This window comes from Stigmatopora nigra, chromosome 4 (genome assembly GCF_051989575.1).
Source record: "Stigmatopora nigra isolate UIUO_SnigA chromosome 4, RoL_Snig_1.1, whole genome shotgun sequence".
Classification (NCBI taxonomy): domain Eukaryota; kingdom Metazoa; phylum Chordata; class Actinopteri; order Syngnathiformes; family Syngnathidae; genus Stigmatopora; species Stigmatopora nigra.
This window is the reverse complement of record NC_135511.1, coordinates 3,163,387-3,190,892: the sequence shown is the minus strand read 5'-3', so window position 1 is coordinate 3,190,892 and position 27,506 is coordinate 3,163,387. Positions and strand designations below refer to the sequence as shown.

Here is a 27,506-nt window from a genome sequence, read left to right as displayed (position 1 = left end):
CAGGAGGGTACTAAAATTTGGGTTCCATGGATTTCCCAAATATTTCTGTCCAATACCCACAAAGATGCCATTCACAGATAAGGGGGCATAGCTCAGTGGCAGAGCATTTGTCTGCAGATCAAGAGGTCCCCAGTTCAACACTGGGTGCCCCATAGCCACTTCTCTTCAGTGCCATGTTTTTTGCAGGGTGGTCCTAAAATTTCGGTTACATGGATTTCACAAATATTTACGTTCAACACCCACAAAGATACCCATCATTGACAAAGGGGTATGGCTCAGTGGGAGAGAATTTGATTGCAGATCGAGGGGTCCGTAGTTTAACTCTGGGTGCCCCCTAACCTCTTCTCTTCAATGTCAAGTCTTTTGCAGGAGGGTCCTAAAATTTGGTTTACATGGATTTCCCAAATATTTATGTCCAATACCCACAAAGATGGCCAACATTAGCAAGGGGTTATAGCTCAGTGGTAGAGCATTTGACTGCAGATCAAAAGGTCCCCAGTTCAACTCTAGGTGCCCCCTTATCACTTCTCTTGATGCCATGTCTTTTGCAGGAGGGTCCTGAAATTTGGGTTCCATGGATTTCCCAAATATTTTTGTCCAATACCCACAAAGATGCCCCATCCCCAACTAATGGGTATAGCTCAGTGGTAGAGCATTTTACTGCAGATCAAGTGAACCACAGTTCAACTCTGGGTTCCCCCTAACCACTTCTCTTCAATGTCATGTCTTTTGCAGGAGGGTCCTAAAATTTGGTTTACATGGATTTCCCAAATATTTATGTACAATACCCACAAAGATGGCCAACAACAGCAAGGGGGTATAGCTAAGTGGTAGAGCATTTGACTGCAGATCAAGAGGTCCCCAGTTCAACTCTAGGCCCCCCCTTACCACTTCTCTTCATGCCATGTCTTTTGCAGGAGGGTCCTGAAATTTGGGTTCCATGGATTTCCCAAATATTTCTGTCCAATACCCACAAAGATGCCAAACGCAGACAAGTGGGTATAGCTCAGTGGCAGAGCATTTGACTGCAGATCAAGAGGTCCCCAGTTCAACTCTGGGTGCCCCCTAGCCACTTCTCTTCAGTGCCATGTTTTTTTGCAGGGTGGTCCTAAAATTTCGGTTACATGGATTTCACAAATATTTACGTTCAACACCCACAAAGATACCCATCATTGACAAAGGGGTATGGCTCAGTGGTAGAGAATTTGACTGCTGATCATGAGGTCCACAGTTCAACTCTGGGTGCCCCCTAATCACTTCTCTTCAATGCCTTGTCTTTTGCAGGAGGGTACTAAAATTTGGGTTACATGGATTTCCCAAATATTTATGTCCAATACCCACAAAGATGCCAAACACAGACAAGGGGGTATAGCTCAGTGGCAGAGCATTTGACTGCAGATCAAGAGGTCCCCAGTTCGACTCTGGGTGCCCCCTAACCACTTCTCTTCATGCCATGTCTTTTGCAGGAGGGTCCTAATATTTGGTTTACATGGATTTCCAAAATATTTCTGTACAATACCCACAAAGATGGCAAGACAGACAAGGGGGTATAGCTCAGTGGCAGAGCATTTGACTGCAGATCAAGAGGTCCCCAGTTCTACTCTGGGTGCCCCCTAACCACTTCTCTTCAATGCCTTGTCTTTTGCAGGAGGGTACTAAAATTTGGGTTCCATGGATTTCCCAAATATTTCTGTCCAATACCCACAAAGATGCCAAACACAGGCAAGGGGGTATAGCTCAGTGGCAGAGCATTTGACTGCAGATCAAGAGGTCCCCAGTTCAACTCTGGGTGCCCCCTAGCCACTTCTCTTCAGTGCCATGTTTTTTTGCAGGGTGGTCCTAAAATTTCGGTTACATGGATTTCACAAATATTTACGTTCAACACCCACAAAGATACCCATCATTGACAAAGGGGTATGGCTCAGTGGTAGAGAATTTGACTGCTGATCATGGGGTCCCCAGTTCAACTCTGGGTGCCCCCTAACCACTTCTCTTCAATGCCTTGTCTTTTGCAGGAGGGTACTAAAATTTGGGTTACATGGATTTCCCAAATATTTATGTCCAATACCCACAAAGATGCCAAACACAGACAAGGGGGTATAGCTCAGTGGCAGAGCATTTGACTGCAGATCAAGAGGTCCCCAGTTCAACTCTGGGTGCCCCCTAACCACTTCTCTTCATGCCATGTCTTTTGCAGGAGGGTCCTAATATTTGGTTTACATGGATTTCCAAAATATTTCTGTACAATACCCACAAAGATGGCAAGACAGACAAGGGGGTATAGCTCAGTGGCAGAGCATTTGACTGCAGATCAAGAGGTCCCCAGTTCTACTCTGGGTGCCCCCTAACCACTTCTCTTCAATGCCTTGTCTTTTGCAGGAGGGTACTAAAATTTGGGTTCCATGGATTTCCCAAATATTTCTGTCCAATACCCACAAAGATGCCAAATGCAGACAAGGGGGTATATCTCAGTGGCAGAGCATTTGACTGCAGATCAAGAGGTCCCCAGTTCAACTCTGGGTGCCCCCTAGCCACTTCTCTTCAGTGCCATGTTTTTTTGCAGGGTGGTCCTAAAATTTCGGTTACATGGATTTCACAAATATTTACGTTCAACACCCACAAAGATACCCATCATTGACAAAGGGGTATGGCTCAGTGGTAGAGAATTTGACTGCTGATCATGGGGTCCACAGTTCAACTCTGGGTGCCCCCTAACCACTTCTCTTCAATGCCTTGTCTTTTGCAGGAGGGTACTAAAATTTGGGTTACATGGATTTCCCAAATATTTATGTCCAATACCCACAAAGATGCCAAACACAGACAAGGGGGTATAGCTCAGTGGCAGAGCATTTGACTGCAGATCAAGAGGTCCCCAGTTCAACTCTGGGTGCCCCCTAACCACTTCTCTTCATGCCACGTCTTTTGCAGGAGGGTCCTAATATTTGGTTTACATGGATTTCCAAAATATTTCTGTACAATACCCACAAAGATGGCAAGACAGACAAGGGGGTATAGCTCAGTGGCAGAGCATTTGACTGCAGATCAAGAGGTCCCCAGTTCTACTCTGGGTGCCCCCTAACCACTTCTCTTCAATGCCTTGTCTTTTGCAGGAGGGTACTAAAATTTGGGTTCCATGGATTTCCCAAATATTTCTGTCCAATACCCACAAAGATGCCAAATGCAGACAAGGGGTATAGCTCAGTGGCAGAGCATTTGATTGCAGATCAAGAGGTCCCCAGTTCAACTCTGGGTGCCCCCTACCCACTCCTCTTCAGTGCCATGTTTTTTGCAGGGTGGTCCTAAAATTTCGGTTACATGGATTTCACAAATATTTACGTTCAACACCCACAAAGATACCCATCATTGACAAAGGGGTATGGCTCAGTGGTAGAGAATTTGACTGCTGATCATGGGGTCCACAGTTCAACTCTGGGTGCCCCCTAACCACTTCTCTTCAATGCCTTGTCTTTTGCAGGAGGGTACTAAAATTTGGGTTACATGGATTTCCCAAATATTTATGTCCAATACCCACAAAGATGCCAAACACAGACAAGGGGGTATAGCTCAGTGGCAGAGCATTTGACTGCAGATCAAGAGGTCCCCAGTTCAACTCTGGGTGCCCCCTAACCACTTCTCTTCATGCCATGTCTTTTGCAGGAGGGTCCTAATATTTGGTTTACATGGATTTCCAAAATATTTCTGTACAATACCCACAAAGATGGCATGACAGACAAGGGGGTATAGCTCAGTGGCAGAGCATTTGACTGCAGATCAAGAGGTCCCCAGTTCTACTCTGGGTGCCCCCTAACCACTTCTCTTCAATGCCTTGTCTTTTGAAGGAGGGTACTAAAATTTGGGTTCCATGGATTTCCCAAATATTTATGTCCAATACCCACAAAGATGCCAAATGCAGACAAGGGGGTATAGCTCAGTGGCAGAGCATTTGACTGCAGATCAAGAGGTCCCCAGTTCAACTCTGGGTGCCCCCTAGCCACTTCTCTTCAGTGCCATGTTTTTTTGCAGGGTGGTTCTAAAATTTCGGTTACATGGATTTCACAAATATTTACGTTCAACACCCACAAAGATACCCATCATTGACAAAGGGGTATGGCTCAGTGGTAGAGAATTTGACTGCTGATCATGGGGTCCACAGTTCAACTCTGGGTGCCCCCTAACCACTTCTCTTCAATACCTTGTCTTTTGCAGAAGGGTACTAAAATTTGGGTTACATGGATTTCCCAAATATTTATGTCCAATACCCACAAAGATGCCAAATACAGACAAGGGGGTATAGCTCAGTGGCAGAGCATTTGACTGCAGATCAAGAGGTCCCCAGTTCAACTCTGGGTGCCCCCTAACCACTTCTCTTCATGGCATGTCTTTTGCAGGAGGGTCCTAATATTTGGTTTACATGGATTTCCAAAATATTTATGTACAATACCCACAAAGATGGCAAGTCAGACAAGGGGGTATAGCTCAGTGGCAGAGCATTTGACTGCAGATCAAGAGGTCCCCAGTTCTACTCTGGGTGCCCCCTAACCACTTCTCTTCAATGCCTTGACTTTTGCAGGAGGGTACTAAAATTTGGGTTCCATGGATTTCCCAAATATTTCTGTCCAATACCCACAAAGATGCCAAATGCAGACAAGGGGGTATAGCTCAGTGGCAGAGCATTTGACTGCAGATCAAGAGGTCCCCAGTTCAACTCTGGGTGCCCCCTAGCCACTTCTCTTCAGTGCCATGTTTTTTTGCAGGGTGGTCCTAAAATTTCGGTTACATGGATTTCACAAATATTTACGTTCAACACCCACAAAGATACCCATCATTGACAAAGGGGTATGGCTCAGTGGTAGAGAATTTGACTGCTGATCATGGGGTCCACAGTTCAACTCTGGGTGCCCCCTAACCACTTCTCTTCAATGCCTGGTCTTTTGCAGGAGGGTACTAAAATTTGGGTTACATGGATTTCTCAAATATTTATGTCCAATACCCACAAAGATGCCAAACACAGACAAGGGGGTATAGCTCAGTGGCAGAGCCTTTGACTGCAGATCAAGAGGTCCTCAGTTCAACTCTAGGTGCCCCCTTACTACCTCTCTTCATGCCATGTCTTTTTCAGGAGGGTCCTGAAATTTGGGTTCCATGGATTTCCCAAATATTTATGTCCAATACCCACAAAGATGCCCTTCGCCAACTAATGGGTATAGCTCAGTGGTAGAGCATTTTACTGCAGATCAAGTGGTCCACAGTTCAACTCTGGGTGCCCCCTAACCACTTCTCTTCAATGCCTTGTCTTTTGCAGGAGGGTACTAAAATTTGGGTTCCATGGATTTCCCAAATATTTATGTCCAATACCCACAAAGATGCCAAGCACAGACAAGTGGGTATAGCTCAGTGGCAGAGCATTTGACTGCAGATCAAGAGGTCCCCAGTTCAACTCTGGGTGCCCCCTTCCAACTTCTCTTCAATGCCTTGTCTTTTGCAGGAGGGTACTAAAATTTGGGTTCCATGGATTTCCCAAATATTTATGTCCAATACCCACAAAGATGCCATCCACCGATAAGGGGGCATAGCTCAGTGGCAGAGCATTTGACTGCAGATCAAGAGGTCCCCAGTTCAACACTGGGTGCCCCATAGCCACTTTTCTTCAGTGCCATGTTTTTTGCAGGGTGGTCCTAAAATTTCGGTTACATGGATTTCACAAATATTTACGTTCAACACACCACAAAGATACCCATCATTGACAAAGGGGTATGGCTCAGTGGGAGAGAAATTGATTGCAGATCGAGGGGTCCGTAGTTTAACTCTGGGTGCCCCCTAACCACTTCTCTTCAATGCCTTGTCTTTTGCAGGAGGGTACTAAAATTTGGGTTACATGGATTTCCCAAATATTTCTGTCCAATACCCACAAAGTTACCATACACAGACGAGGGGGTATATCTCAGTGGCAGAGCATTTGACTGCAAATCAAGAGGTACCCAGTTCAACTCTGGGTGCCCCCTAACCACTTCTCTTCAAGCCATGTCTTTTGCAGGAGGGTCCTAATATTTGGTTTACATGGATTTCCAAAATATTTGTGTACAATACCCACAAAGATGCCAAACACAGGCAAGGGGGTATAGCTCAGTGGCAGAGCATTTGACTGCAGATCAAGAGGTCCCCAGTTCAACTCTGGGTGCCCCCTAACCACTTCTCTTCAATGCCTTGTCTTTTGCAGGAGGGTACTAAAATTTGGGTTCCATGGATTTCCCAAATATTTATGTCCATACCCACAAAGATGCCAAACACAGACAAGGGGGTATAACTCAGTGGCAGAGCATTTGACTGCAGATTAAGAGGTCCCCAGTTCAACTCTGGTTGCCCCCTAGCTACTTCTCTTCAATGCCATGCTTTTTGCAGGAGGGTCCTAAAATTTGGGTTCCATGGATTTCCCAAATATTTCTGTCCAATACCCACAAAGATGCCAACCACTAGCAAGGGATTGTAGCTCAGTGGTAGAATATTTGACTGCAGAATAAGAGGTCCTCATTCCTACTCTGTGTGCCCCCTTACCACTTCTCTTCAATGCCATGTTTTTTTTAAAGGGTGGTTCTTAAAATTTGGGTTACATGGATTTCACAAATATTTCTGTTCAACACCCACAAAGATGCGTGGTATTGACAAGGGGGTATGGCTCAGTGGTAGAAGAATTTGACTGCAGAACAAGAGGTCTGTATTTCAACTCTGGGTGCCCCTTAACCAGTTCTCTGCAACGCCATGTCATTTGCAGGAGGGTCCTAAAATTTGGTTTACATGGATTTCCCAAATATTTATATTCAATACCCACAATGATGCACTTTATAGACATGGGGTTTTAGCTCAGTGGCAGAGCATTTGACTGCAGATCAAGAGGCCCACAGGTCAACTCTGGGTGCCCCCTAGCCTCTTCAATGCCTTGTTTTTCCAGGAGGGTCCTTAAATTTGGGTTCCATGGATTTCCCAAATATTTATGTCCAATAACCACAAAGATGCCCAACCCTAGCAAGGGGGTATAGCTCAGTGGCAGAGCATTTGACTGCAGATCAAGAGGTCCTCAGTTCAACTCTGGGTGCTCCCTAGCCACTTCTCTCCAATGCCATGTTTTTTTGCAGGAGGGTCCTAAAATTTGGGTTCCATGGATTTCCAAATATTTATAACCAATACCCAAAAAGATGATCACCACTAGCAAGGGATTGTAACTCAGTGGTAGAACATTTGACTGTTGGTCAAGAGGTCTTCAGTTCAACTCTGGGTGCTCCTAGCCACTTCTCTTCAATGCCATGTTTTTTTCCAGGAGGGTCCTAAAATTTGGTTTACATGGATTTCCCAAATATTTATGTCCAATACCCACAAAGATGCCAATCACAAAATAGGGGGTATAGCTCAGTGGCAGAGTGTTTGACTGCAGATAGATAGATCCACAGTTCAACTCTGGGTTCCCGCTAATCACTTCTCTTCATGCCATGTCTTTTGCATGAGGGTCCTAAAATTTGGGTTACATGGACGCTGAGCAGGCATTTAAACCGTTTAAATCATCAAAAACATCTATATTATCAAATAAAAGATGTAAATGTTTATATAGTCTTGTTTAATTTAAGTTACAAAAGACAGGCTTTATTTAATCTGTTATCATAAATCACCCCCCCTCCTACCGACTCGGGTCTTGAGTCCTGAGTCCTCACAAATGAAATATTAAATTTGGTTATTGCTTTGGGCTCAAGCCTGCAAATCAAGTTGAATTGCCGGGCAGGGTTGGGTCGGGACGGAACAATTTTTTTCTGCCCGAATTTACCTCTACCCTGCTGCTTCAAGTCACATCTCACTCTTTAATCCAGTCTTTTTTCATCTCAATATGTCTTTTGGGCCGCTTGAAGCGGCACTAATCCTCGGCAGCATTATCGATTCAGCCGCCAGACCTCATTAATGACTCATGAAGGTTTTGAGAAAAAGACGATAAAATAAACATTCCATCAAGTAGGCAAACTGTAACACAGTTAGTTTTCCACCAACAACGCAGAGGTTGCTGTTTAATCTACAGGGACTGGAATAAAATTTGACAAAACCTTATGGTCTTTAACCATTGACGTTGCTAGAGGTCCAATACCTTTTGACTGGGAGGGGCTAATGATTGAACGTAGACATTGACAACAGTAGGAGTCCAGTTAATTTAAACTGAGAGAAATGGCAGTGATAGCTCATGCTATAGTGCCACTGACGGAGCTAGATATCCAATTGACTTTGAAAGGAAGGACCAAATGAATGCATGTTCAAGCGCTGTCAATGGCACCCAATGATAACAATGTGAAAAAATAATGATTCTGACACCTGACATCCACATATGCGGCCAATACATTTTGGGTTATGTAAAGCAACACAATGTGATGATGCGCATATTTTTTTTTTAATTAGCAAAAAGAGTTTCTTGCATTGAGGGTTAGCAAAGAAAACAGTTTGCAAATGACTTTGTTTTACTATGTTGTCTCAGGCCCATTGGCATTTTTTTCTGACTTAGCTGGATAAATAAGGGACAAGTGGTTATAGTCCATAAATGAAGGAGAGCCCTAAAGCCAAATACCCAATCGTTACCTATACATTTCTAAATAGGATTAGTTAACACATCATTTGTTTTTGTTTTTTTCTTCTTTTCTTGTAGTAGTCTAAACACGAAAAAGTATAATGTGAACATTAAACATGTAAATGCAGGGACAAGGTAAAAATGCAAATTAAAATACAATTTACTATTCATTCATTCATTTTCAATAGCGTTTATCCCCCACAAGGATCAAAGGGGGTGCTAGAGCCTATCCCAGCCAAAAATTGGCACCAGTCAGGGAATTGAATTGACTTGAAAGCTTTGTTTTCATCATAAGTACATACATTCGCTTTCAACAAAAAATGGGATTAATGAACTGGTCCTTCAATGGAAGATGAATAAAAACGATTGTGTCGTTTTTATTGTGTTAAATATTTTTTGTCTTTTTACCTTTAAGCGGTTCAAAAGTGATTGAATGAATGAAACCTAAAAAGATTTGCTAATATAAATACAAACCAAAAATCACACTTGAGAGAGCAGGCTACTGCCTAAGCAGCCAAAATCAAAACATTTGGTAGAGTAGGCATTCAATTCCTCTTCTGACCTCTGTGATCTTTGACCCTTTCTCCACTCATCATGTGACCTAGCCTACAAAAATGCGTTAGTCTTATCTGTTTTTCTGTAATTCCGTTTCTAACCTCTATGACCCCTTCTGTTTGATATTACAAACATATTATTCAGGTTTGATAATAATCCATTTAGTTGTTGAGTTATCATGAACACAAAGGTTAAAAAAACAGAGAACCAAGTACATAAAGTAGCAGTCATAAATAATTGATGTGGCTTATTTCAATCCGTCCACCAAAAAATTAAATGAGGTTATCAATAGTTGACGCCCAATCCATTTCAAGTATTTGGTTGGCAAAGAATGAATGTGAATTTAAGAATCTAAGAACACTATGTAGTGCAGAGAATGCCAAGTTTGAGAAAAGACATTCTTTACCTTGTCACTACTTTGTGAACTCTCGTAAAACACTTGCTAAAATGTACAGCCGCTATGCTGTCGGAATATCAATACCTTTTCTCTCCAGCGTGCCACAAAGTGTTAGTCACGCACTGGCTTTTTGAGAAGAGGATTAAAGGACCTGGCAGTGAGAACAGTAATCCTTGGAATCGCCTCTGGCATCAAACTTTATGCATATATAAATATAAATTATCGACAATATATATTATTTTACACCAGGTTTAAATTTAGGATTTCCCAATTTTGTTGTTGTTAATTTACGCTAAACAACAATAGCTGCTCAATTCATTTGATGAGGAAGTCCTCCCAATGCAATGATAAACAATAAGTTCAACCAGTGACGGCCATTCAGGCCTTCAAGGCCTTCTCTGCTGGCCTAAGAAATATCTGAATCATATATTATTATATTTTGTCCATCAATACTTATTAAATAATTCCCAATTGTCTGTTAGTTTCTTTTCATTGCGTTCCCCCCTGGTTGCACTGCTTCCATGTGTGTTTTCATATTGAAGCATTTAACCAATCACATTTCAGCCATTATTTGTTACCAGAGTCAGAAATCTGCCTCAAGGCCTTCACAATCAGTTCTGCAGGCTCTGCTGCATTAAACACGCGTCGATAAGACTGTTGCTTTAACCCAGTGCTTCTCAAATAGTGGGGCGCGCCCCCTTGGGGGGGCGTGGTGCGATACCTGGGGGGGCGCGTGTAACCCTGGGGAACAGGATTTTATTTGGCCGTACTAGTGTAAAGTGTAATTGCGCATCCACTACAGTAGCTGGCAGTGGCGCTCTCATTTATTTTTTTATTTCAGGCATTGATGCACTTAAAATCTTTTCTGTTGCAGACTTAAAACAAGATTTAATAAAGTTATTCTTTGTAAGTTTGACTATATTTCTTTTTTTCCTTTTATATAATGTTAATAAGGATAAAATGTTGTACTTATAACAATTTTATAAAATGATTTTATTTATAGTCACGGTGAGGAGTGGGGGGAGGCGCAAAAAGCTTTCTTCTTGCTAGGGGGGGCCTAACAGAAAATAATTGAGAAGCACTGCTTTAACCAATCAGATTTCGAGTTGGCAACACCACAATGCCTTGTCGCAGGCGTAGGGATACATCATTGCCTTCTCGCAAGCGTAGGGATACGTCATTGCCTTATTGCAGGCGTAGGGATACGTCATTGCCTTCTCGCAGGCGTAGGGATACGTCATCGCTTTCACCAACTATGATTGGGTAGTGGTTAGCCAGAGCTACCAAACTGTATATGGAGCTAGCTGCACAAGTAAATATATTGGTGTGTTGATTTAAAGCCATTTTCAAGACGGACTTTACCAGAAATATGACAGAACAGGTTTGCCTTTCTGCATTAGCTTTGATGGCGATATAAAAGAAGGAAGAAATTCCTAAATAATATAACAATTGTGGGCCAAGTTCTGATATCTGGAAAGCTCCTGTGTTTGTATTCAATCACTAAATGCTGCTAGGGAGTGGATTTTAGCCAATTTTCATTTAACTTGTTAAGACCCTGACTGATGTAACTTCTTAAAGGGACGGCGCAGGTACATACAAACTCTTATACACGCACACGTCGGCTCAGTGAAACTGCTCATGGCCATTGTTGGCTTTTATTGATGTGTAGACCGTGTTGTTTTACCTTGTTTTGTCGCCGGTCTTTTGGTCGCCGGTCCTCTGGTCGTCCGTTGTCGCCGTCTGGGTGACCAAAAGACAGCGACAAAAATACCGGCGACCAATCGACCGCACACAAGGTTTTATAGCCATAAAATAGTTTTTGAGGGTTGGATTGATTTGATTCGTTGAAGGCGCTACGAGAAAATGCACAGACCACCACTGAGTTCAACAAAACTAAATTAATATGCCACAAAGGAGAACAGCAGAACCACATGCAGCCAAAAGCCTGGAAAGAGTATGGAAAGTGTCAAGACTTGCCTGGAGCTGTCTTTTCTGTGCACCGTCACGTACATCTCGTAGACCCGGCCCTGAGGGACGGCGCCCGCCGGAACCAGCAGACTCACTCCTGGTAAACGGGGGGAGAAGTGCCAGTTAATTGAGGTCACCCAGACCCAGGCGCTGGAAAGTTGGATATTCTTGCTACCGGAGTTGGGCACAATGAGGTGTCCTCCCTGGTTGTTGAAGGATCCGTGAGCGGTGCACGATGGGTCTCGAGTGCGAGCCAAGCTCTGGTTTCGAAGGTTCATCGTGTCACTGTTGTCCAGCAGGGAATGGGTTAACTGGGAAAACAAAATTGAATGTTACGTCAGCATCAATAGAGAGTTGCTAAATCATAAAAAAAATTAAAACTTGCTCATTATTAAAAAAAAACATTCATATTTAATAAAATTCTGTCATTTGTCATGAATTTTCAACTTAGTTAGCATAGGCAATTATCTCATCTCATTTTCTGAACTAATTTATCCTCATTAGGGTTGCAGGGGTGTGCTGGAGCCTAGCCCAGCTGACTCTGGGCCAGATGCGGGGGACAACACCCTGAATCAGTTGCCAGTCGATCGCATGGTACAAGGAGACAGAGAATCATGCACACTCACACCTATACGTAAGGGCAATTTAGAGTGTCCAATCAGGCTACAATGCATGTTTTTGGAATGTGGGAAGAATCCGGAGTACCCGAAGGAAACCCACACAGAACATGCAAACTCCACGCGTGACCTGGATTTGAACCCAGCATCCCAGAGCCGTGTGGCCGACATGCTAACCACTCGCTCCACCAGGCTGCTTGCAATTGTTTCATGTTCATATTTATTATATCTCACTTCTCATTAGTATTCATTATTTTTTATTCATTTATTCATTTTATACTGCTTATACTACTACTTTATTTAATGTGCTTATTTTTTATTATATCCATTCATACCGCCCATCCTTGAAAGAGTTGCCGGGGTTTCTGGAGCCTAACGCAACTGCGTTTGGGCGAAAGGCAGACTACACTCTAGACCACGGGTGTCAAAGTGGCGGCCCGGGGACCAAATCTGGCCCGCCGCATCATTTTGTGTGGCCCGGGAAAGTAAATCATGAGTGCCGACTTTCTGTTTTAGGATCAAATTAAAATGAGAATATCAATGTATATTAAATTTCCTGATTTTCCCCTTTTAAATCAATAATTGTAATTTTTGAATCCATTTTCTCTGTGTTTTTAGTTCAAAAATCATTTTGTAAAATCTAAAAATATATAAAAAAAACTAAAATAAACATTGTTTTTGATCTATAAAAAACTGAATATTCAGGGCTTTTTATCCAGTTCTTTTAATCCATTTAAAAAAAAAAACAAATCTAAATATTATATTTAAAATGGTCCGGCCCACGTGAAACTGAGTTGACGTTAATGCTGCCCGCGGACTGTTCGCCAGTCATTCGTAGGGTACACAGAGAGACAGTCAGCCACTCACACTGCCACTGTGTGGGAATTGAACCCAGACTACCCTCACCAAAGTCAGGCAGTAGAACCACTGCACCATCGGGTGGCTTTTTTATTATATATGAATGTTTTTTTCTTTAATATTCTGTGCACCATTTTCATTCATTCATCTTCCATACCGGGCATCCTCGTAAGGGTTGAGGGGGTTACTTGGGCCTATCCCAGCTGAAAAAAGGCAGACTACACCCTGATCGTCAGTCAGCCATAGGGCACACAGAGAGACAGACAACCACACATACTCAGAATCCTCCCGCCACCAGCGGGAATCGTGCCCGCACCTATAAGGCAGCTTCATCATTTCCCTGGGTATTTTTTCTTTTTAAGATTTTAACGCATTCTTTTCCAGGGACACCAATGACACATTTTTTCTATTTAAAAAAAATATCTGTTCAATGCACCATGAATAATGCTTTCCATAGTGACACGATTTAAATATTCTTTTTACCAAATTAATTGTTTTAATTACTTAATGTGTTTCAAAATTCAAATCAGGGCAATTTAAAAAATTTATTCATTAAATTCCTTCAAAAACATATTCGTTAATTGCGTTCAATTTTTTTAGTTGTACACGATTATGTAATTGACTTCCCTCAATGCAAAAAAATATTTTTTTTCTTGTATTTAAAAAAGATATTTATATTAACATAATATCATGATCATGACAGAATGATTATTCTTATTATCTATTTAGTGTTTTATTTTATCAAACTGTTTGTGTGATGTCTGTTGCTTTATCTATTTCATATAATTTTATTAAATGATTATCCATTTATTTATTAAAATTGTAATATTTTCTTCTTTTTCTGTCGTCTTAATAATAAAAACTGACCCTGAACATGTGTATTTCACACATATAAGTACAAATAAAATTAAATGAAATAAAATGGAGTACTGGACTAAAAGGACCCCATTCAAGAATAGGGCTTCCAGAGTTTGTTTCCACACAAACCCCCCCCCCCCCCCCCCCCGCCTTTTTTGTTGCAAATGCTTTCTTGAGACGCGGTGGTAGGAAGCTGAGCGCAGTGCCTGGGAGCAGTGCCACCAGGCTCAGCTGAAAGAAGGAAAATCTCAAATCACCGTAGGCTAAAAAGTGCTTCAAAAACAAAACATGATCTGCTTTGCAATTCAACTCTAAATGTGAGCACTGACATGTAAAATAAGCAATTAGGATTCTGCCGTCGTTTAATTCTGCATTGCAGCAAATGCACGAGTGAGTTGAGGATGTTGTTTTACTTCATTTTTAATTTTGATTAACTTTATTTCTGCCATCGACAGTGATAGGTATCCATCCCCCATGAATTGCCATTGATGACATTTTCTAGCAAATAAAAAATGTGGCCCACATCAAACATTCCACAAAAATGTTCCAAATAGTGACAATAGTACAAATTTCTAAATTTCATGTCAAACAAGCGTCCCGGGTGCCAGGTCCTGCCACATTCCAGGCGGCGGGGACACCCTGAATCGGTGACCAGCCAATCGCAGGGCACAAAGAGATGGACAACCACACTCAAACTCAGGGTCAATTTAGAGTGTTCCACCAGCCTAACCTGCATCCTTTTTTGGGGAATTTGTGAGGAGAACATCCAAATTCCACACAGTGAGGACCAACCTGAGGTCGAATTTCCGACGCCAGAACTGTGTCGATAAGGCACTAAATTAATCTCTTTAAACCCCAAACACATATTTAAGTATTGACTAAATGCTTTATTTAAAAAATATCTTAGGTGTTGGTTTTTGGGGTGTTGCGTTTGGATTTTATAGTCTTGTCTTTTTCCCCAACCTGGCATGTCTTGTGATTGATTGCCACCTGTTGTGTCCTACCCCAGTTGTCTCTCCTGCTCGGTGTCTCTTATGGTACCGAGGTGTTTCTAAACTTGTGTTTTTTTTTTAAGAATAAAGGGGAAAAATATTTGTAATATAAGATTACGAGGCTCAAAAGATACAATTTGACTTTGGCAAGCACACTCTCTGTGGCTAACCGTTGACAAACTTTTCTAAAGATTTATATTAGAATTTTAGTATATTTCTTCATTAAGGTTGCAGGGGTGTGCTGGAGCCTATCCCAGCTGACTCTGGGCCAGAAGCGGGGGACACCCTGAATTGGTGGCCAGACGATCGTAGGGCAGAAGGATACGGACAACCATTCACAGTCACACCCATACCTAGGGACAATTTAGCGCGTCGAATAAGTCTCGTCAAAAAAATTAATTTGACAAAATTTATATTTTTCCCATAATTGGTCGCTGCCATCCCTGAAAAGTGGCTTATTGGCGATTTCAGAAATCTATTTCACATTTCCAAATCCTTTCCCACCTTCATATCTAATTGATTGATTATATCTCGGTGGCCAGCCAATCAAAAATACAAGAAGATAGACAAACATTCACGCTCACACTCATATTAAGGGGAATTTAGAGTGTTGAACCAGTCTAGCATCCATAATTTTAGTTTGTGGGAGAAAACTAGAGTACCCGGAGAAAACCCACAAATTCTCAAGGACACCAAGAATACTCCACACTCTTGATCCACCCTGCTTTCATTGGTAGATCTTAGAACCGTAAGGTTGATGCGCTAACCACTAGTCTTTCTATTTGGGTCGTTTACCGATACATCAGTAGCCCGTAAATTTTCATCACAGGTGGAAACCACCACCCCCAGTAGGGCATTTTGGTGGTTCACCCCGTTTTGCTGTCTTATCAGCAATAATCATTCCCAAAGGATATAGGTCATTAACATATTAGATATGCGCGCTACACATCTACAAATAGAAATTTGTTTTGGAAGTTCATTTGCCGCCGTTTGTCGCCCAAGTCAGTCAGCATGAGCGACTGCCATGCGAGTGGCTGTGATTAACTCTTTGTTTGCCAATAATGCAATAACGGAAAAACTGTGACACATTGAAACACACACGCACCCTCACACAAGTATATTAACCGTTTGTAAAGAAAAAATAACCTCCATATTTTGCGTTAAGTTATACTCTTCCGGTAATGCTATCAGTTTAGCTGACTCAACTGGGCCGCTATTTCATTGTTTAAAAAAAATGCTCCCCACAAACCTTTCACATTGATATCAAGTAAATGGCAGCAGGACACCATTTCAGGGCCAGATTTGGTCTCTAAGTGCCATGTTTGAGACCTGTGCTTTATGGTGTATTATTATGGCATAGTAGAGCCTTAAAAGTTTTGGCTCAGGAGTAATAATAACTCCTTGCTTGCCACTGACCTCCAATTCATTTTGACTGGGAGGGGCATTCACAACCATTTTCCCCCAGTTGAAATGAATTAGATATCTATATCGATGTCAATGAAAGCTAAATAGATGAAAGCCTGACCTTGGGGGAGAGTTTGGATGTAAAGTCGCCTCTGAGGTCGTCCTGCGATGTCACTAGGCCGGAGGAGTTGTACACTTTGATTTTCAGGTTGGGAAGCGGATCTAAGAAAGGAAAATTGGTCAAATAAATCTTTAAAAGCAAGATTTGACACTATAAACACTATGAGAGAAGGAAAACTTCATATGTAGCACCACAGTTGTAAAATATATAAGAACATGAGGAAAATACATTCCGGAACAGAGAAATGGAACAGTGTGATGATATTACCATGTGATATGAGTATGCTGATTAATTTGCATGACCCCCCCCCCCCCCCCCCCCCAAATCCTTTTAATTTAGTAACTTATATTGACTGCATGCAATTACTATTGGCACTCCCACTCAAAAGACATTTGGGGTCCAGTACTGTCAGTGGTAGCCAATGTTTCACCACATTTAAAAAAAAGCCAGATAGTATTGGCAAGAAATATTTGAAATGCGGAAATCTCCCCATGTGTGATTTTACACAGCTCCTTCCTGATGCCTCCCAAGTGACGAATGTAAACATGATGCATGTCCGTGTATCATGAGCTGACTTCCATACTCAAATAAATCCACATCTGCAATGCAAAACAGATACTCTGAAATAAAAAGAGTCTGCACTAACGTGCTCATTCGAAATCAGATTAGCATGTGTACCAAAGGGACTAGGCAAAAAAAAAAAGGAATAAAATATGTCGGCACACCTAAATCTTTTAACTTGATAAAATGCCACACTAGGTAAAATAAAGATACTCAAGTCATTATTTTTTAAATTTTCCTATTAACATTACTGGTTCTTTATAATGTGGATCAACACCAATAACCCTTTCATGCACCAATTATTTTATTTTGTTTTTCTTTTTTTTAACCAAATGGAATAGGATACATAAAAGAAAATAAATAAATAGAATAATAATCTTCTCAAACTTGCAGCTCGAGGGACAATAATAGTATTTTATAGATCCCTATTTGGGACCAAATTATTGCACGCAGAAATGTGCAATGGACAGTAAAAAGAATCTATGAATAATGTGAAATAATATGAATGAAATAATTGGAATATACATTTTTTGAAAATGTGAATATGTTGTAAACACTATAATTATTCTTATAGTTACAAAAATTATTAACAGTATATGCCTGAGCAAAAACACATAAATAATTTAAAAAAAAGAAATTATTAAAAAAAAACAACTTCAAAAATTAATTTGTGGGGAGCCGATCGCAGGGCACAAGGGTAACCCTAACCCATACCTAGGGGCAATTTAGAGTGTCCAATCAGCCACATCATGCATGTTTTTTGGAATGTGGAAGGAAACCAGAGTACCGAGAAAAAACCCACACAGGCTTGGGGAGAACATGCAAACTCCACACAGGTAACCAAGGAACCAGGAAAGACATCACGAGTGCTTGACTGACATTCTAAAAACAACAACAACAACAATAATAAACAACATTTAGATGTCTCTCTCCCCTACAGCCCATCACACAGGCTGCTGTGTTGTGTAATGTCCTTGCTGTGTGCCATAATGTAACTTAATTAAAATATCACATTCATAATAAAAGAAGAAAAAAATCCTTGTTTTGAATAACACAACACAACCATAGCAAAACTGTCAGACGCTATTTCTTCTGTTGAGGGAGCACAACCAGGACGGTACACGACCCCCAGCCTGTATGACCAGCTCTGTTTGAAAAAAATGCATGTTTCTTATATTTGCAAAATTAATCTTAAAAAAAGATACACCCTTGTGTATTTTCAATTAGGAGCACATAAATGCGCGTAAGATAAGTCGCATACATGTTTGATGAATGGTTGTGTGCATGTGTGTGTATCAAAAATGTGCTTGTGTTCATAATTAGACTGCTCTCATTCCATAAGTTGTTGGCAGCATACTACGGTTCATATGCCAGCTTGTGGGAATATTGATTGTTTTTTAAATTAAATACGGCGGTGCATTGCCAATTGTCATCAGCGCATCAATGGCATCTTAGCATTGAGCTGACAGCTTTTTTTGGAAAAATAAGATAGGCGGCTGAGTGGTTAGCGCGCCAGCCTCACAGTGGGTAACCTGGGTTCATATCCCGGCTCAGTTCACCTGTGTGGATTTGCATGTTCTCTCTGGGCATGTGTGGGTTTTTTCTAGGTACTCTGTTTTCCTCCCACATTCCAAAGACATGTATAGTGGGCTGATTGAACACTACACAACCCCTAGGTTTGAGTGTGGGCATGAATGGTTGTTTGTCTCCTTGTACCCTGCAATCGGTTGGCTGGCCACCAATTCAGGGTGTCCCCCTGCCGCTGGCTAAAAATCAGTTGGGATAGGCTCTCAAAAAATGAGATGAGAAGAAAAATGTATTTTGTAGTTTAATGCACAGTGTATGTTAAGATACTTGTGATGCCTGTTTAATTTTTCAGTTGATCTAAACTGGTGTTGGATGGAGTTCAAATTACCTGACAAGGATAATTCATTGGTTGCCATTGACGATTGTGTGTATCTTACCATTCCTTCATTTGCTGTCGGGTTTACTAATTCAAATGATTGAACATCTATTTTTGACAAACTCGTTGATCGATGGAAGCCTCATTCATTCCATATGGAATGGATAGCTATCTGCGTTAATGGCATTGGAATATGATGAAATTTTAGTGTACCTGATCTGGCAGTTTTTATGTTGACGGACTGGAAGCCCCCATTGAGCGCCGATGTGTCGATTATGTCCGAGTCGAAGTCCTGGTGTGTCTTGCGGTACACGAAGAGCGCCACGATGACAGAGATGACGAGGCACATGATGACAGCAATGACCACGCCCACATAGAGAGCCACATCGTCCGTGCTCGGAGCCGCTGGAGGGGAGCAAGAAAAGATTATGTACACCTGAACTCAAAATGTTATTAGACAGCCAAAGGAACGTGTCAAAATACTGAGAACCTGGAAAAGGTGTTTCCATTTTGGGCTCATAAGTTCACAAGTCCAAAATTAAATTGTTATGTTTGTATTCAGGTGGCCTGGCGGGTGTGAGGTTAGGGTGTTGCCCTCACAGTTCTGGGGTCGAGAGTTTGATACCAGGTTGGACCTCACTGTGTAGAGTTTTGCATGTTCTTCCAGAGCTTGTGCGGGTTTTCCTCCCACATCCCAAAAAGCATGCATGTGGGTTGCTTGAACACTCTAAATTGTGTCAAGGTATGAGTGGGAGCATGAATGGTTGTCTCTCTCCTTGTGCCCTGCGATTGGTTGGCCACCAATTCAGGGTGTCCCCCATCTGGTGCCCGAAGTCAGCTCGGATATGCTCCAGCAATCCCCACAAACCTTGTGAGGATAAGTGGTAGAGAACATGAATGAAAGAATGAATGTTTGTATAGGTTACTGAATAATTAATAAATGTATTATGATCAAAATTGTGTATTAAAATATGAAAATATGATGTGATTGAATTTTGGGGTCGTGAGGTCAAAGATTATAGGTCACGTGGCTAAATTGAATATGAGCACTGCTCTCTCAGAATGCAATATTAATTAATGTGATTGTCATCCTTATTAATTTTATCTTTTAAAGTGAAATTGTTTAAATATTTTTTGTAATGTATATATTTTGAATATTTAATATTAGGTCAGTTATTTTATTTAATCAATACTGGATAAAATATTTATTGAATACATTTTATTATTGCAGTTATTTCCAAAGTTGCAATTTAAATTACATTTCTAGGTCAAATAAACATAAAAATAATTCCCAATATTTGAGTCCAAAAATAATGATTAGTATATGGAATTAAGTGCATTGACACTGGGGAAATGTATTAAACTCAATAAGAGAGACTCGGTTAAAACGTAGTTATGGCCCAGATATTTTTGCTTTAAATCCCGAATATCTTTTGGTTCACTTTTTTTTTTTGTGAAATGCTCGCTCGCATGGATTAAAGACAGGAAATTAACCGGACCATTTCAACAGATTACAAACCTATTTGAAACCATTCGAAAGGCAATTTTGCATTTTTCCTTTGTGTCACTCCAATGAACCTCCCTGTTTTGAAAAAAATGTCAGAGCTTTTATCAAACAGCACCTGTCACATAACAACCAAAGCTTCATTCGTCCCGAAAATGCTTCAAACGTCAGCTTTTTCTAAATAATGACAGCTACGTCCGTTTAAAGTTGACATGCGGCGGTTCATTTGAATTTAAAATTACACTATAGCATTGTTTGATCACATCTACAAACATAGCATAGAAATATTATGCGTTTATGTAAGAATAATTCTTATGCACGAACATATAATGCTATGTGCTGCCAGGTAAACTCAATGAAGACTTGTAGAAGCAACTCAAATTTCTCATTCGTTTTGGTGTAAGATTAAATCCAGTCTCGGATTTGATATCTAAATTTTAGGCATTAGGAGACCACCTCGTTACAAACATGCATATTGTAAGGATTTTTTAATGCATATTTTACATTTTGAAACTATGTGAGTGCTTTGGTCAAATATCAAAGCTGCTGTAACTTAATTTTACCTATAGATGTCGCTGTTACTTCTCGCAGTAAAGCCCCAAAAACTTCAAACCATTTTCATATGAAAATAAAGAAAACTCTCAATTCTTCACTTGGGTGCTACAAGTAAAAAGTTTCATCCAGCAATCAGTTTGCGAATGTTTTCCAGAGAGCTCTTTGCTTTACGCATCTGAAAATGTGTTTTGTTTGACCACTGGTTGATAAAACAACCTGTTTGTCAATCTGCTCTAAACCAGCTGATGTTGGTTTGCACTAATTATATATCCAAGTAATAATTATTGATAGATTTCAGGTGGTATTGTGCAACTTCTTGCTAAACTACAAGGCCTTTTTATAGGGTCTGTGTGTTCAACACCTTTTCCTTGTTTTATTGCACTTAAGTCCATATAACCATTACTGGACTCAAATGTTCCAGTTTCATTTGAATTGCATCTTTGGAAATAACTGTAATGAGAAAAAAGTTGACGTGTTGAATACTTTTCTCTGATGTAAGATTTCAAATTATTTTGATGTATATTGATAATTTCTTTTGGACTCTCTCTTCAAAATGAATACATTTTCTCTCTGTCTATCTTCAAACGAATTCATCACTAGTAGATAGGACTGCCAGCAATTACAAGTCAGATGGATTGGACATCAAATGCTGAATCAATGGCAGCCAAAGGGGTAATAAAGTAACATTATAATTAGGTAGGTTGTCCTTCTCCTTATGCTCCTTGGCTGGCCACCGTTTCAGGGTGTCCCTTGCCTGGTGTAATTGGCTGGGATCGCCCCAGTGGGGTCACCGCTTATCCTCACAAGAATTTTCGGGGTCCTACAACCCTTGCGAGGATAAGCGGTTCAGAAAATAAATAAATATTGTTAAGTATATATCGGCCCGGCGACTCAAGTGGTTAGCACGTCGGCATCACAGCTCTGAGGTCCTGGGTTCAAATCCAGGTCGGTCCAGCTGTGTGGAATTTGCTTGTTGTTGTTTGCATGGGAGTTCTGTGGGCACTCTGGTTTCCTCCCACATTCCCAAAAAAACATGCACTGTTTCTGGCCCGAAGTCAGGTGGGAGAGGCTCCAGCACCCCCCGTGACCCTAGTGAGGATAAAGCGGTTCAGGAAATGTATGAATGAATGTTAAGTACAAATATGACCCTATTTTTATTCCCATATATACAGGAAATGCTGGTGCTTCAGTTGAGTTCAGAAGATATAGTCATTATTATTACTATTCGTTTAATTTTATAATATTTCAATGTGACATTTATCAAAAAAATATTTCGGGTAAATCGGGGCTTTTATGAATAAATCTAACGTCACTATTGAGATAATACATTTTTATGGGCTATTTTGGGAACATCCTTTGAAGAATGACAAAAAGACGTTAGCCCAGTTTTGAGACTGAAACTTTAAAGCCTACCTGCTACAGGCACATTAAGAGCATTTGTCTAGGCACGGGCGACAAGAGACACGCTAAAGTTTTCCATTTTAATGAACTTGGTAATTATTTTACAACGGTACCCTTCAATATGTTATGAGCATTTTCAAAGTTTTTTCATCCAGTCATTAAAGCACACAACATTCCACTCTTACAAAAAGGGTGTAAAAATAAATATGCTAAGAAGAGAGACATTTTGATATGAGAAATGGTCGAAAAGACAACATCAAATTCATTTACAATGAAGAACAATTCAGGGCAGGGAATCAATTGAAAGTCAAAATGAATAGTTGGTTCCACTTAATCCCAAATTCATGTCCTTCATTCATTCATTTATCTTCCATAACACTCACCCTCTAAAGGGTTGCAGGGATTGCTGGAGCCTAACCCACACACAGAGACAAACAACTATCCACAATACCAATCATGCCAGCATAAGCGGGAATTGAGTCCACGCCTGCCCACATCAAAGTCTGACAAACGAACCTCTACACCACAAGGCAGCTTGATTAAACCCCTTGTAAAACCTAAATTTGTCTGGTCCACATGTACTTTGTCATGCACCTGTATCACACAACCCATTGGAAAGCAACATTGACGATCAGATCTTGATTCATTCATTTCGAATGTATCACTCAAAGTCAGTGGTTCTTAACCTGGGTTTGATCGAACCCTAGGGGTTCGGCGAGTGGGTCTCAGGGATTCGGTGGAGCCTCTGCCGCGGAATTCAAAATGCATCGATCGACTCATCATGTCTAATCACGATAACATTTTCCGCTTGACAATCACTGGCTGCATATGATCACGTAACATTGCCTGGCCAGTGCTGGAAGGAATACAGATTGGAAATTGGAATTAAATCGGCTAATAAATATTAGCCGATTAAATTCCAATTTGCAGTGTAGGTGATATGATTAGACAAGAAAGAGTCAAAAGTCAAAGAAATCTGACATTTAGTGATGCTTTGAATTTGTTAAGAAGGATGCCAGCCTTCTGAGAGTGATCCTCTCGTTGCTCGTGATTTTTATTTAATGAATGTTCTCCTCTATATTAAAGTCAAATACGTTTTTTTGTCCATTATACTACAATGTAAAAATGAACTATTATATTTAATTGTGTATTATATTTAAAACGTTTCCACCCACATTCCAAAACATGTATGGTAGGTTGGTTGAACACTCAAAATATTGTCTGTAGGTGTAAATGGTTGTTTGTCTCGTTTTGACTTGCTGGTGACCAATTCAGAGTGTACCCCGCCTCCTGCCCGTTGTTAGCTGGGATAGGCTCCAGCACACCCCCGACTCTTGTGAGGATGAGCAATACAGAAAAAAAATCAAGTGAAGGATGCCTCATCTCTTCTCAATTTCTGAACCGCTTGACCGTCACCAGGGTCGAGGGGGGTGCTGGAGCCTAACCCAGCTGACCTTCGAGCCACAGGCGGGAAACTCCCTGAATTGATGGCCAGCCAATCGCAGAGCACAAGGAGACAAACAACCATTCACGCTCACACTCATACCTAGGGGCAATTTAGAGTGTCCAATCAGCCTATCATGCATATTTTGGAATGTGGGAGGAAAACAGAGTACCCGGAGGAAACCCACGCAGGCCCAGCAAGAACATGCAAACTCAACACAGGTGGACCGACGTGGATTTGAAACCAGGTCCCCCACTGTGAGGCCGACACCTTAACCACTCATCCGCCGGGCCGCCATTCAAACATGTAAAAGTTATAATTACTGACAAATTTCAGGTGGTATTATACATTTTCTCTATACAGCCTTTAAATCGAAATGTTTAATTACTGGGTCCAAAAATATACTACATTTTAGACATACAATAATTATATGCCCTTTTAAAGATATGTATTACTTCATTCAAGCAGAGAATATAATTAAAGGTTCAAACTTTTAAAAAAGAATTCTAAAACTTTTTTTAGAAATGTTTTGAAATATTTTTGTTGTCATGATTTTCACAATTGCATAAATAAGATTTTTTTTAAATATGTACATAATACAATGATCATATTTCCTAATACAATATAAAATAGGTAAATGAAATACATCTCTCAGGAGTGAATGAACCAGCACACCCCTCCTTCAACCATCACTTGCGTGAGGAGGCATGGCTATATCGCGGACCATGTTTCTGCGACTGCCTTAATCTCTTGGGAGGGATCAAGCCATCCAACCCTGTCCATACTTTTAATGTTGTCAGCGTGTGTATGTATAATGACAACAAAGCTTTCAATTCAATCAATGAGATTGAAAGAGTTAATTGGTTACTGCTCCGTAGTGTTCAGAGTTCGATTCTTATTATGAAGTTGATTAATCAATGACTTTGTATTTAAACATCTACAGCACCAGAAACATAACTTTCACGTTTATTTATTGTTTCTTTAATGCTATTTTACAGGTTCTCATGTCAAGGAGAGCCAAGAGAGGAAAAAAACACCACCGGACGTGGGTGGACACTTTCCAGCCGCGTGGATGAATAATGTGTTTGGACCTGTGTGTGATTTGAGGTTGCACTCTGTCAAGGCGGCATGGCAGAATGACCTGTGATGAAATGAAGAAGACGTAAAAGCTGACAAAGGACATGCGGGTAACATATAACTATCGTTTACTGAGATGCATCATGGGCACGGTGAATGAGAAAGACATAATATTATGGGAAGAAGCCATGGGGTTTATTTGGTATGTATTATCAAAAAATGTGGAAGTCAATATTTTTAAATTAGGGAATAAATATACGACAAAAAAGTTGGGATAAGAAAATGGATACATTTGTAATACTATGCAAAAATAGTGAAGGTTTGAGGAGGTCATGCAAATAAAAAAAAGAATAAGAGACATATTGTAGTAAGTAATAAAGGAAAATACAAAGGATTTGACATTAAAAAAGATATCAATTGTCACAAAGAAATGATATCATAATTAACATTGCATCGATACTGCATTAAAACACTGAAACTACAAAATCGCATAGGGGAGTACAGAAGGACCTCTACGTACATATGCTTCTACATACAATATATTCAGGTTACGAAAAGCCTTAATGGGAAATCCTTTGTTCCAAACAAACAACCCCCGAAACCTAAATACACTTTCTGTCCAGTTATTTTAAATTATTGTGGTAGAGTTGCTTTCCCAGTGGCTATCTCCCAACACGTCGCTGGCCTCTCCCATTGGCTAGAAGTAGGCTGTGTTTTTGTGATACCAAGAGCCAGTTCTAGACAATGGCAGAGCAGCGTTGGGTGGTGGTGGTCCCTGATTCACGTACCTATGACCCTCGTTTGTCAAAGGGTTGTTTCTTGAGTTTTTCTGAATGTGCGTAACATAATTTGAAAGTGTTAAGTTTTGTGTTTAAGTGTGTGTGTGTACTTTTATTGAGCTGCCAATTGCAATTCCAATGGAATAGAACATATCTTTGAATTTGGTATTCTGGTAATGGTTTAATAAATAATGACCTTATCATTTGCTCCTCCTTGCATTCATATAGCAGACTTTTATAACTTTTATGGGGTTTATGGGAAGTATTAAACTTCATAAAATTAATTATGCTAATTCAATGTAAAATATGTCTAAAAATACATTCATTCAAACATTCATTCATTTATTCATCAACACTAGGGTCGTGCGGGGTGGTGGAGCCTATCCCAGCTGACTTCAGGCCAGAGGTGAGGGACACCCTGAACTGGTGGCCAGCCAATCGCAGGGCACAAGGAGACAAACAACCATTCATTCACGTTCACACTCATACCCAGGGTCAATATATACATATATACACACATATTTATATATTTATATATATATATATATATATATATATATATATATATATATATATATATATATATATATATATATATATATATATATATATATATATATATATATATATATATATATATATATATATATATATATATATATATATATATATATATATATATATATATATATATATATATATATATATATATATATATATATATATATATATCATAATAATGTTGCAAACATTTTTTTCAGACAATAGACTATTATTTGAGGCTATGTAGAAATTTGTCTCAAAACCTGGTGGAATCGATTCACACTCGGTGGTGGTGTGATTGTGAGAATCAGTGGCTGTCTGTTCCATTGTTCTTTGCCATCGACAGCCAACCAATTCAGGGTTTCCCCTGCCTGCTGCCCGTGGTTGGCTGGGATAGGCTCCAATACCCCCCATAACCCTGGTGAGGATAGGGGGCATGGAAGTTTTTGTCTAACCATTTTTAAGGCAATACCATAATATCAGTGTTTGTCGATTCTAATAGATTTTTTGTTCATTAAATACAGTAACATGTAGATATTTAACAGTTATATTTTGATTTAAAGCTAGATATAAAAGAAAGCCTTATTAGCGTGTTTCTATTCGCGATAACTCGAGCGAACAAAGCAATTATTATCAAATTGTAGGCTCTGTTTTAAATATGAAATGGAGGTGTTATTACATGTTTGCATGATAAGGTCTGAGCAAAATAATTTATTTTTTCAGTGCAGTTTACGATTAAGTATTGTGGCCCTTTTCATCCATTTGGTATGAATTTAAATCAGTTCGTCATTAGTAGAGGTCCATTCCTTTTGATACGTTTTTTTTTTTTTTTTATGAAACACCTGGGCACTGCTTGAAAAATTGGTTAAATATGGACAACATGTTTCCTGGCACTCTTTGTTTTCAGTCTTTGAACAACATATTTACACTCAAAATTTGTTGTTGCTCAAATTAAATCAATGACATGTCTTTGATTCCCATCCATGTCATGCTGGCAACTGTGAATAATAATTTGAGCTTTTGGAACAATAAATACATTGGACATAAGTTAAGAGACCAACACGGATACACATGAACATGCAACAAAAGAAAAACAATGAAGGATAAAGACTTACATGTGAATCCTATATCACTCTTTTCTTTGGACGTCTCAAACAATGAACCTTGGAACAAAAGAAAGGGATGAAGGATGGATAGAGTGAATGAAAATAATGGGACAACAACATGACACAGTGGCCCACTCGGTCAGCATTGTTGATATGTATTGATGTTAAACAAAATATGCGTTACTTTTACTGCTTGTCATTTGTTCCTAATCATTAGCAGGTCAGAGGGTGCTAAAGAGATAACACCACAAACATTTGATTGAGACATTT

The 27,506-nt window shown here is 40.1% G+C and overlaps 1 protein-coding gene and 24 non-coding genes across 26 annotated transcripts in view; 24 read left to right on the top strand and 1 right to left on the bottom strand.

The window, feature by feature from the left end:
- Window positions 1–27,506, bottom strand: part of LOC144195607 (netrin receptor UNC5C-like) — a 207,426-nt gene that overhangs the window by 23,591 nt on the left and 156,329 nt on the right. Inside the window, exons 8-12 of one of the 2 annotated variants that reach the window (XM_077715354.1) lie at window positions 27,246–27,293; window positions 19,041–19,232; window positions 16,364–16,464; window positions 11,689–11,824; window positions 11,523–11,610 (exon numbers count right to left, since the gene is read on the bottom strand). In XM_077715354.1, coding sequence (XP_077571480.1) covers window positions 11,523–11,610; window positions 11,689–11,824; window positions 16,364–16,464; window positions 19,041–19,232; window positions 27,246–27,293 — 565 coding nt within the window. The remainder of the gene's footprint in view (window positions 1–11,522; window positions 11,611–11,688; window positions 11,825–16,363; window positions 16,465–19,040; window positions 19,233–27,245; window positions 27,294–27,506) is intronic. The other variant, XM_077715355.1, reaches the window with a different exon arrangement.
- trnac-gca (transfer RNA cysteine (anticodon GCA)) lies at window positions 82–158 on the top strand. The gene has a single exon. It is a non-coding gene; the product is annotated as a tRNA-Cys (tRNA).
- On the top strand, window positions 448–519 carry trnac-gca (transfer RNA cysteine (anticodon GCA)). The gene has a single exon. It is a non-coding gene; the product is annotated as a tRNA-Cys (tRNA).
- Window positions 996–1,067, top strand: trnac-gca (transfer RNA cysteine (anticodon GCA)). Its single transcript has one exon. It is a non-coding gene; the product is annotated as a tRNA-Cys (tRNA).
- On the top strand, window positions 1,363–1,434 carry trnac-gca (transfer RNA cysteine (anticodon GCA)). The gene has a single exon. It is a non-coding gene; the product is annotated as a tRNA-Cys (tRNA).
- Window positions 1,544–1,615, top strand: trnac-gca (transfer RNA cysteine (anticodon GCA)). The gene has a single exon. It is a non-coding gene; the product is annotated as a tRNA-Cys (tRNA).
- On the top strand, window positions 1,727–1,798 carry trnac-gca (transfer RNA cysteine (anticodon GCA)). The gene has a single exon. It is a non-coding gene; the product is annotated as a tRNA-Cys (tRNA).
- On the top strand, window positions 2,094–2,165 carry trnac-gca (transfer RNA cysteine (anticodon GCA)). The gene has a single exon. It is a non-coding gene; the product is annotated as a tRNA-Cys (tRNA).
- Window positions 2,275–2,346, top strand: trnac-gca (transfer RNA cysteine (anticodon GCA)). Its single transcript has one exon. It is a non-coding gene; the product is annotated as a tRNA-Cys (tRNA).
- trnac-gca (transfer RNA cysteine (anticodon GCA)) lies at window positions 2,458–2,529 on the top strand. The gene has a single exon. It is a non-coding gene; the product is annotated as a tRNA-Cys (tRNA).
- trnac-gca (transfer RNA cysteine (anticodon GCA)) lies at window positions 2,825–2,896 on the top strand. Its single transcript has one exon. It is a non-coding gene; the product is annotated as a tRNA-Cys (tRNA).
- Window positions 3,006–3,077, top strand: trnac-gca (transfer RNA cysteine (anticodon GCA)). Its single transcript has one exon. It is a non-coding gene; the product is annotated as a tRNA-Cys (tRNA).
- trnac-gca (transfer RNA cysteine (anticodon GCA)) lies at window positions 3,188–3,259 on the top strand. The gene has a single exon. It is a non-coding gene; the product is annotated as a tRNA-Cys (tRNA).
- On the top strand, window positions 3,554–3,625 carry trnac-gca (transfer RNA cysteine (anticodon GCA)). Its single transcript has one exon. It is a non-coding gene; the product is annotated as a tRNA-Cys (tRNA).
- trnac-gca (transfer RNA cysteine (anticodon GCA)) lies at window positions 3,735–3,806 on the top strand. Its single transcript has one exon. It is a non-coding gene; the product is annotated as a tRNA-Cys (tRNA).
- On the top strand, window positions 3,918–3,989 carry trnac-gca (transfer RNA cysteine (anticodon GCA)). The gene has a single exon. It is a non-coding gene; the product is annotated as a tRNA-Cys (tRNA).
- Window positions 4,285–4,356, top strand: trnac-gca (transfer RNA cysteine (anticodon GCA)). The gene has a single exon. It is a non-coding gene; the product is annotated as a tRNA-Cys (tRNA).
- trnac-gca (transfer RNA cysteine (anticodon GCA)) lies at window positions 4,466–4,537 on the top strand. The gene has a single exon. It is a non-coding gene; the product is annotated as a tRNA-Cys (tRNA).
- On the top strand, window positions 4,649–4,720 carry trnac-gca (transfer RNA cysteine (anticodon GCA)). The gene has a single exon. It is a non-coding gene; the product is annotated as a tRNA-Cys (tRNA).
- trnac-gca (transfer RNA cysteine (anticodon GCA)) lies at window positions 5,016–5,087 on the top strand. Its single transcript has one exon. It is a non-coding gene; the product is annotated as a tRNA-Cys (tRNA).
- trnac-gca (transfer RNA cysteine (anticodon GCA)) lies at window positions 5,381–5,452 on the top strand. Its single transcript has one exon. It is a non-coding gene; the product is annotated as a tRNA-Cys (tRNA).
- Window positions 5,564–5,640, top strand: trnac-gca (transfer RNA cysteine (anticodon GCA)). Its single transcript has one exon. It is a non-coding gene; the product is annotated as a tRNA-Cys (tRNA).
- trnac-gca (transfer RNA cysteine (anticodon GCA)) lies at window positions 5,931–6,002 on the top strand. Its single transcript has one exon. It is a non-coding gene; the product is annotated as a tRNA-Cys (tRNA).
- Window positions 6,113–6,184, top strand: trnac-gca (transfer RNA cysteine (anticodon GCA)). Its single transcript has one exon. It is a non-coding gene; the product is annotated as a tRNA-Cys (tRNA).
- trnac-gca (transfer RNA cysteine (anticodon GCA)) lies at window positions 7,025–7,096 on the top strand. Its single transcript has one exon. It is a non-coding gene; the product is annotated as a tRNA-Cys (tRNA).